This window comes from Myotis daubentonii, chromosome 12 (assembly GCF_963259705.1).
Source record: "Myotis daubentonii chromosome 12, mMyoDau2.1, whole genome shotgun sequence".
In the NCBI taxonomy this organism is placed as follows: Eukaryota; Metazoa; Chordata; class Mammalia; order Chiroptera; family Vespertilionidae; genus Myotis; species Myotis daubentonii.
The window spans coordinates 58,294,665-58,304,303 of record NC_081851.1 but is presented as its reverse complement, the minus strand read 5'-3'; the positions used below and the strand labels follow the sequence as shown (position 1 = coordinate 58,304,303).

The 9,639-nt window shown below is 54.6% G+C and overlaps 1 protein-coding gene across 1 annotated transcript; it reads right to left on the bottom strand.

The window, feature by feature from the left end:
• Positions 1-5,679: 5,679 nt before the first annotated feature.
• On the bottom strand, positions 5,680-9,540 carry OXER1 (oxoeicosanoid receptor 1). Its single transcript, XM_059659981.1, is given in 2 exon segments — positions 5,680-6,220; positions 6,222-9,540. Coding segments are annotated over 2 exon segments (1,050 nt in total). The 5' UTR covers positions 7,224-9,540; the 3' UTR covers positions 5,680-6,172.
• Positions 9,541-9,639: the final 99 nt, after the last annotated feature.

The following is a 9,639-nucleotide window of genomic DNA, read 5'->3' as shown; positions in this document are numbered from 1 at the left end:
CCCCTTTCTTTCCCAGGCCGAGTGCTGGCGCCTGCCTGGAAACGTTATTCTCTGGTGCGTATCTCAGTGGTTCCAGCCTGTCGCCGGCTGGGTAGACTCTGCCTCAGTTGCTGTGCGGGGCCGTTGCAGGCTCACTCGGGACTGCTCCAGCCCATGTCTGGGAGGAACACCTGTTTGTGACTCGTTTGCTGGCCTTTGTGAGAGACTGAGAGATTGCGAGATAGAGAGATACAGAAATGCAAGAGAGGGAGAGAGAGACTGTCAGTCCAAGTTTCTTTCCGGAGTTTCCGGAGAAGCAAGACCTAAGCACGTGAGGTTCCTGGAGAACAGAGAAGCTGTACCTTGGGCTGTGCCAGGACTTGGAGGAGTTCCGGGACTGAGGGCTCAGTGAGGCTGGACCGGTGGTCAGGAAAGGCTCTGTGAAGCAGAGGGAGCCCTCAAGGTCGAACACAGCAGCCCCCCCTCCTCCATGGAATCCCTAAGGTGCCCGTGGTTCTTGGTGTCGTTTTATTTAGACTTTTTATCCTGGCTCAAATACTTCCTTCTTTCTGGAAGCTGATCTGTAGAGCTCAGAGTGTCCTATGCCCTCCCTGCCAAGGGGTACCAACCTTAAGTTCCATTGCCGAGACTGGGTTTGTTATGGTCAGACTTCCTCAGGAGGTTTCTTCTGGCTCAGCTTTACCTCCTACTTGTTCCACTCTTGCTCCTGAACTGCAGGGGTCACTGGGGGAAACCGTGCGACCTGCAGGGGCTGTTGCTGCCCCATAGCTGTGGGTGCTAACTCCCCAGGTACCTTTGTGCTGCTTGCTTAGTGGCCCTTTTATATGTACGCTAGGAGCTTGTTATCTTTTAAAAAAATGATTTTATTGATTTCAGAGAGGAAGGAAGAGGGGGGGAGAGAGAGAAACATCAATGATGAGAGAGAATCACTGATCGGCTGTCTCCTGTACACCCCACACTGGGGATCGAGCCTGCAACCTGGGCATGTGCCCTGACCAGGAATCAAACTGTGACCTGGTTCATACATCGACACTCAACCACTGAGCCACGCAGGCTAGCGGGTCAGGAGCTTGTGTTCTTATTTTCAGAACCAGCTATTCCAGTCCTTTGTCACGCCCTAAGCCCTCACACACCGAGAGCCAAGCCGTCTAAGAATCCCTTCACCTGTCTTCCCCTCCGCCCCAAGGCCCTCTGTATGTAACAGTGCCTTTCCAACAACCCAAGGAGGCACCCCCCGGCCTCTAGAGGACCCTTCTGGACCCACATGCTGAATCCGTCCCTCCCTGACCCCCCTTGCAGTAGAATGTCCTGACTCAGACCAGACTGTCACTCACTAGCTATATGGCCTTGGGCAAGTTACTCAACCTCTCTGTGCCTCAGTCTTTCCATCTGTAAGTTAGGATAATGGTATCTACCGCATAGGACTAAATAAATCGTACGGTGCTTAGTCCAGGGCCTGGGACAGAGTGTTTGTTTTTGTTCTATCATCATTTTCTTCCCTCTCCCCTCATTTTCACCTTCTCTCCCTTCTTCCATCACTGGATTTAAATTTCTCCATCTAGTCAACACAACAACAGAACAATCAAACCACCACAACTTCTGTCCTCTACTTAGCTTTGCCTGAAGCTATTGGCATATCTCCATTTGCTGGCAGGCACATTTGGAAAAGGGGAGAGTTGTCTCCATTGCTTCAAATCTCATTAATATCTCAACCCATTATCGTACTTTATGGCTTCCATTCTGCCCCTACTCCCAGCCACTCACTGAAATTGCTGTCGATAAAGCATTAGTGACCTAATTGCCAAACCCAACACTGTTTTCAGTCATCGCACTTGAACTTTCTTGAGCATTTGAAGCTGTTGTCATCATATTACTTTTCTTTGTTCATGACACAGACCCCTTCATTCTCTACCTAGAGAAAAGCTAAGTAACATTCAGATACTGCTCATAGTTACTTTTTCCAGATTTTTTTACAAAGATAATTTCAGATACAGTGGTAGTCACCTGTGAGCCCCCTTCCCATGTTCCCCCGTCTCACAAGCAACCACTCTCTTTAATTTGGTGTTTATCATCCCAGTGCATGATTTTACACAATACATATCTATGAATCTATAATCAATACAGAACATGTTTTACATATTATTAAATTTTACACAAAAGACAGTCTATCACTTTGTTTTTGTTAATCCTCACCCGAGGATATTTGTCCATTGATTTTTAGAGAATGGAAGGGAGAGGGAGAGTCTGACAGAAATATCAATGTGAGAGATACACATCAATTGGTTGCCTCCTGCACCCAACGTGACCAGGGCCAGGGAACCTGCAACCAAGGTATGTGCCCTTGACTGGAATTGAACCTGGGACCCTTCAGTCTGAGAGCTGATGCCCTATCTACTGAGTCAAACCAGTTAGGGCCAGTCTATCACTTCTTAAAAAGCTTGTGTTAATAGTACCAGACAATGGGTTGTTAACCCAGGTTTTCAATCCAAGATGCTTGAGCAGACTGTCAGACACACGCTTTTGTTTTCATTTTTAAAAAATATATTTTTATTGATTTCAGAGAGGAAGGGAGGGGGAATGAGAGACAGAAACATCAATGATAAGAAAGAGTCATTGATCAGCTGCCTCCTGCACACCCCCTACTGGGGATCAAGCCCGCAACCTGGGCATTCGCCCTGACTGGATTTGAACCATGACCTTCTGGTTTATAGGCCGATGCTCAACCACTGAGCCACGCCGGCCGGGGCACATCCTTTTGTTCTCAGATCAGCTTTCTTCAGCATGCAATTAGGAGTTTTGGAAAATGCTTTATTCTTTCACGAAGCACTTTGCAGCCTGTCTGGGTATTTTATGTTTGGCTTTTACCCTCATAAAGAGTGTCTCCATTCTGTTCTTTTTAATGGGTAATCTCTATACTTGAGCAGAGAGATTGCCTTGCCCTGTTTATGTTCTTACTGCAAAATCCCTGGTTTTCTTCCAATTAGAGGTTTCTTCTGGGCATTTTATGGGTCTTCCTCTATGTGTCTTACTTGTGGGGATTTTTTTTAAAAAGGATGATTCTTATAGTCTTCTTTGCTCTTTTCCCAGGTGACCCCATCCATCCCCTTAAGCTCAATTCCGAATTAGTAAGAGGAAGATTCTGAAATCCTACTTCCAGCCTGCGTGGTTACGGAACATGTTTACCTGGAGGTCCTCCAAGCCCCTCCAACTTGTCTTCTTTACCTAGACTGTGCCTCATGGTTGCCCCTTCACAGTCTCCCTCACTGCCTTTATTCAGGTCCTTGCTTGGAATACAGACTGTTTCCTACTTAGGCCGACTCCCACACCCCCTCACCAGTCTGTGCACAGTGTTACCAGAGTTGACTGATCAAGATGCCAAACTGGTCCTCTTTGCTTTCTAAAAACCTCACACATATTCTCCTTCCTGCCATATTGATCGTCTTAGGGCCAACCCAGGCTCCTGAGCTTGCAGGGCCCAGCCTGCCTGTCCTGTCTCCTAACTCTGTGCCTAGGCCTCCTCCTTTCTTGCCTCAGTGATCTCTTCACCGCTCTCTGCACACTGAGTCTTCTCACAGCTCTGTGCCCTTGTTCATGCTCTTCCCCACATCAGGGATGCTGTTCCCTTCACTATTGTCCTCATCCTCCAGGATTCAGCCCCCCATGCATTACCTCATTGACACCTGGGCAGAGTTAGCTATCTGTGCTCTCAGGTGTATTGCTCCCTCAGATGCCCTGGATTATCCTGGCTTGGGTTGCATTTGATCTATTTGCAGGTCTGTCTCTCCCAGGTTTGGCCTGGAGGGCTCAAGGTCAGAGTTTACTGTCTGCCTTTGTAGCTTAGTGTCTGGCTACTGGTGGGTGCCCGGTAAATGCTGGATGACCCATCAACCACAGACCCATCAACCCAGTCCTGCCTGCTATCCCCCCCACACAGGAGTCCCAGGAGCAGAGTCATGGATGCCATTTGCTTGTCCCTCAGAGTGACAGCAGGTTACAGTCAGAGCAAGAGGAGAGAGAAGGCGCTGTTCAAAATCCACTCTGAGTAGACAGCCCACCCAGGGAACTTGTGCTATTTGGAACCTGAATGTAGAAATGGGGTCTGTATTCACCCTGCCTTCAGCTCACTTTATACTACCTCGGGCATTGCCCTCCCATTTGTAGAAAATCCTGCACTTCAACAGCCTGCTTCCTCCCCCATCTTTTCTCACTCCACCCCCCGCCCTCCATAACTGCCTCCCTCACTCATGCTCTGGCAGTATGCCCCGGGGTGGGGCTCACAAGAAAGTGCTCAGTCCCCAGCCTCCAGGAGCATTTGAGCCGTTCATAAAAGTGTCTCACTTGGAAATTCCAAACCTCAGGCCGAAACTGAGCTGGTCCAGGCTTGGCCCGTTTGGCCCCGTGGTGGCGGAAGATGGAGAAGAGAGGCATCCCTGGGAGAGGCACTACCAGGGAGAAAAAGGCAGCAACAAGAGTGGAGGAGTGGAGGTGTGGAGCAGGAGGCCCTGGGGGACAGAGAAACACGAGGAGACAGCTTGGAGGGCCCAGGTGGCACACCCCTTTCTATCGCTTGGGCTGGGTTCTCATATCTGTGAGGTTCTAAGAGCTCCTGGTAACTTTTCAGAAAGGGTAAGAGGATTAGCTATACATTGAGGAAATGGGTTCCAATATCGATTCCACCTGTTGTCTCTTGGCCACCGCCCTCCTCTGGACAGGTTCTCTCCATCTCCCACCCCAACATCCACACTGTTCCTGGATGCCTCCCTCCTGGGGCGTGGGGGACAGCCTGGAGCTTTGGCCTCCACTCCTGAGGTGGAAAAGCATCCCTGTCCATGATATGAGAGGGTTGGATTGAGTGGATTAAACTCCTAAGCAAACAGGGAGAGAGGGTTTGGTCCCCGTACTCGAGGCCTAGAGGCCCGTGTCTGGGGTGATAAGTGGAGAACCAGTCCCGGCCCCTTCCAACTCCCCAGCAGGAAGGCACGTGTGTGTTGCGGGAGGTGTTTGTTGTTCTGAGGCGGTCAGGGCTGGGGACACATGGGAAGATGGAAGGGGCCGGGAGATACCTCTAAGTAGTCCTTTGGGAGCCTTGAAGGCTATGTCCCCACCCTGTGACTTCCCCTTTGGACACTAGGGACAACCATTATCCCCTCCTCCAAAAAAGAGCAAAACCCTGATTCATGCCAGGTTACACACCTGTACCTGAGAAACCCAGGCCACCAGGTGAAGTAGCCCAGATGGTCTCAGACACCACTGGCATATTGAATAGGACAGAAAGGGGTAGAGGTGGGCAAGATGATCTTCGGGGAGAGCTGTGAGCCAGCACTGGTGACCCTGAGGCCCCGGCCCTCACCCCAGTCCTGTCCCATAGGGCCAGGGTCAGGGCCATGGTTGTGTACTTGGGGCTGAAGAAAGCCTGGGGGGCGGGGGGGGGGGGGGCTGGAAGTGAGCCAGGAGTCTGGACTGGGTGGAGGTGGTGACCTCCACATGGTCTCAGGGGAGAGCAGGGCAGGGCCTGGTCCTTGCTGCTTTGGGCAAGACCTCAGGGATTGTAGAAGGGAAGCTGAAGGCCAGAGAGGATCAGAGACCTCTCAGGGGCCTAGCATGGCTGTGGGACATCCCGGGGGCCCAGCGGGGCTGTAGGGCCTCCCGGGGGTTCAGCAGGGGTGCCCTCCCATGATCCTGAGGACACTTCTGAGTTGTGTAGAAGCATGGCACCCTGGATGGCTTCCCCACACTGTCCCCGGAGTTTCCCTTCACCTTGGGGGCATTCCCTTTGAATCTTACTGATGCCAGGACTGGATGGACCCAAAGACATTTATTCAGGTTTCTTTAGAACAGCCAAGATAGGCTTGCATTTTCAAAAGAAAGTTTATTCTTATTGAAAGGGACAAGCGAGAAAACGCAGCTGCTCTCAGCCATCAGATCCGACCCGGCGGGATAGGGCAGCTCCTGCAGCCCCTGCCGTCCCCACCTGCCGTCAGACTCCTCCTGCCCTCGGGATGGCACCAGGGACACACGTCTCAGTGAGGCCAAGCCTGTTTCTCTCCCTGCCACCCACCTGGCTCCTGCAGATGTCCCTTGTCCAGATGGCTGTGGCAGTCTCTGCTGGCAACAGTCCAGGAGTGACCTTGTCCCTCCAAGCCAGGCTCCCCACTGCCCAGACCCTAGTCCCTCACTCCAACGAGACCTCCAGGGAGCCCTGCGCCTGCTCCTTCCGCGGGGCCTTTACCTTCTGGAGGCCTTCTGGAGGCCTCCTGGAGGCGAGCGGGGGGCTGGCTGGAGCTCTCATCGCTGGCTGGGTCCTGCGAGCCCTGGCTGAGGCCCAGCAGGGCCCGGCACTGGCGGAAGAAGCTGGGGCTGGAGAAGCAGTAGAGCACGGGGTCCAGGACGCTGTTGAGGTAGGTGAAGGCCAGGGACCCGTGGAAGAGCTGCGAGCAGAGGTCCAGGGCGCGGCAGGCGTGCAGGCGGAAGGCCACGATGGACGCCAGGCCAAAGAGGACGCTGGGCAGGAAGCAGAGGGTGTAGACGGCCACCACCGCGGCCAGCATGCGCAGGGCCCGCCGCGGGCCCGCCTGCCCGCCCAGGCCCCGGCGCCGGATGGTCAGCCCGATGCTCACGATGGCGAAGAGGATGAGCGCAAATGTCAGGAAGAATTCCAAAATGTACAGCGCTTGGTGCCAGTCGTGCCCGGGCCAAGAGCTCGTGCCCAGCTGGTAGCTGATGCAGGACTGTCCGGGAGAGGTGACCAGGAACAGGTGCCCGTTGAGCAACAGGATGCCCCCCCAGAGCCCCGCGGCCACCCCGGCGGCTGCGCGCCCCGAGGCCCGGCTCAGCGCGTGGTGCGGCCACACCACCTTCAGGTAGCGGTTGAGCGCGATGGCCGTGAGGAAGACGACGCTGGCCGAGCGGTTGGCCGACAGCATGAAGAGGTTGGCCTTGCAGGCCGTGGCCCCGAAGCGCCAGGTCTCCCGGTAGAGGTAGTAGTCCACGCGCAGGGGCAGGCTGACGATCAGGAGAAAGTCCGCCGCCACCAGGCTGACCAAGAGCACCACGTTGGAGGACCAGGGCCGCGTGTGCACGCAGAAGATGAAGAGGGCCAGGCTGTTCACCAGCAGGCCCAGGATGAACTCCACACCCAGGACCGGTGCCAGGAACACGGCCATCTTTGGGGAAGAGGCTACGCGGCAGCGAGGCGAGGGAGCGCTCAGGTTCTGAAATTCCATGTGCTGCTTGGGCCGCGGAGCTGAGAGAAGGGTCCGGTCTTTCTGCTCCTAGGAGGGTGCAGGGATGAGTGCTCTCCATCAGCTGCCGCCACAATGACTCAGTATTCTGGGGTTTTCGTCAGTATCCTCGAAGCCACTGAGAAACACCCAGTGTTCCTGTTTGATAGCAAAGAGGAACCCCCGGCCCTCCCTCCCTCCCTCCCCTTCCCACGCTGGCTGATGCCCCTCCCCGGGTCTCTGAACCCAGCCTGGAGGGGGCATCTGTGCTGCCCCTGGCAGAGGAGGAAACAAGGCTCAGCAGGGGTGAGACGGGGGCCCAGGGAGACCCTGAAGTGGGAGGAAGTCCCACCTGGGGTGAGGTGGGGAGAGTGTATGTGGCTCTGGGTGGTCCGACACCTGCTTGCTGAAGGCAGAAGCTGGTCCTGGAAACCCATAGCTCTCAGGATCATGTAGACCACCCTGGACAACCCCCACCCTCCATCACAATTACAGGCTGGGCAGCCGTCTCCCTGCCCCCACAGCTCTGGTGGAGGGACTAGGGCCCAACAGGATGTTGTGCTGGGAGAGGGAGGTGGGGCTCCCATACACCTGATAGTGAAGTGAGCATGGCCTGTGGGAACCAGCCCGCTTATGCCCTGCCAGCTGCTGTTACTTCCAGATTCCTGATGACTCCAAAGTCTGTAACGGCCCCACGCCCAAGTACACGATGAAGCACATCCGGCAGGCAGAAGGCTCCCCTGCCGTGACCTGGGGACCTGGGGGCTCCTCCCCCGAGCAGAACAATCCTGGGAATCCTGGAGTCTCCCTGCCCACTGTCTACTCCACTCCGCCTCCACCCAGCATCCGCAGAGGAGAGGGGAGTGAGGCTGCGGCTGGCTTTGGACCAGGTACAGGTCCTGCTATCCCACTGTCAGGTGTTCTCATGAGCCCATGTGGCCAGGCCTGAGGGCAGAGACGAGAGCCTAGGGCTCCTGATAACCTGGGACAGCACCACGGGAGGCTGTGGTTGCAGGTTCCAGGCCCTGGCACCCACCCTTGCCAACTGACTGTGGTCAGCAGTGTGCCATGTGCTGCCAACTCTGCCTAGGCCTCTGGGTTTTAGGCATCGTGGCCACTGGCTCCTCTCCCACAGATCCCCCTGACCTGGACTTCTGCCTGGCCAAGGCCAAGGGCAGTCAGGCTGCGTGCCACTGCAGGATGCAGGGTGGTGAGACCACCAGCCTGAATTCTGAATGCAGACAGGCCATGGCTGGAAACAGAGCTGCCTGCTTTCTAAACTTCTCTGAGCCTCATCTTTAAAGCAGTGCTACCGCTTTCCTAGGGAGTTGTGAGGATTAAGTAAGACAATATATGTAAAAACTTCTAGGGAATTCCCTGGCACAGAGCTAGTGTTCAGAAAAACAGAACATCTAATTTTCATTATTTTCTGTTTTGGATTAGGCACTAGGGAGAACTCCCTCTTCTCCTGGCCACCTGTATCCTCCCAGGGGGCCTCCCGAGACATTCCTGTGTTTCCCTGGCTTCCGCACGGAGCCACACATGGCTGCAGCCCCGGCGTGTGCCAGGCCTCTGCCCTCACTGCCGTGGGCTGCTTGCAAGTGTTGGGGAGGCTGGGGATGTTTTTTCTTTGCTTTCAGGAGAGGAAAGCCCTTGGGAATAGAGAGGTGGGTAAAGGTCCTTCTATCCCTCAGGGCCAGAAGCCCCTTCTGTGAAGCCAGGCTCTTCTGTGCTCTTCCGTGGAGTGAGCCAAATCAGTGAGCCACCGGGCTGGCGTGGAGAAGGCAGGGCTCAGACCCCCGGTTTCCACAGGAAGCTTTGACTCTAACCAGGGACGTGCTCCGTCCAGCGCCACCTTCAGTTACCCCCACCTGAGACCCCTCATCGACATCTCATTGAAGCCCCAGGAAGACAAGATCTCCCCCTACAGGTTTCCTGTTTCATTTCTACCCACTGCTGCTTCTGGGACTGCCAGCACTCCTGACCCCAGAGCAGGCCCAGGAGCCTTGTCTTTGGAGAGGGCACCTGTAAACAGCAGGGGAGCAGAGGGCGGGAGGACTGCCAAGCTCCTCTTAGAGCTTCCTGCCCTCTATGGGCTCATCATAGTCTTCATGTATTAAGACGGGTTAACTCTGGGGGTGGAAATTTTAGGTATTTCTGTAGTTTCTACAACTAGCAGAAATCACTCCTGTTATTGGGAGGAAAAGCCTAACAGATGCTATTTTAAAAATTATGAAAAAATACGTGAGAAAGAGGCAGAGAGACAACATTCTCTGTGCCCCCAGGACAACCACCTGGCCCGTGTGGACCAGGCCACAGGCACAGTGATGAAAGCCCCTCTACAAGCAGGGACACCCCCTAATAGACCCTCCACACCTTCACAGTCACCCGGTGCATGGACACTGCAGATTACAGTTAC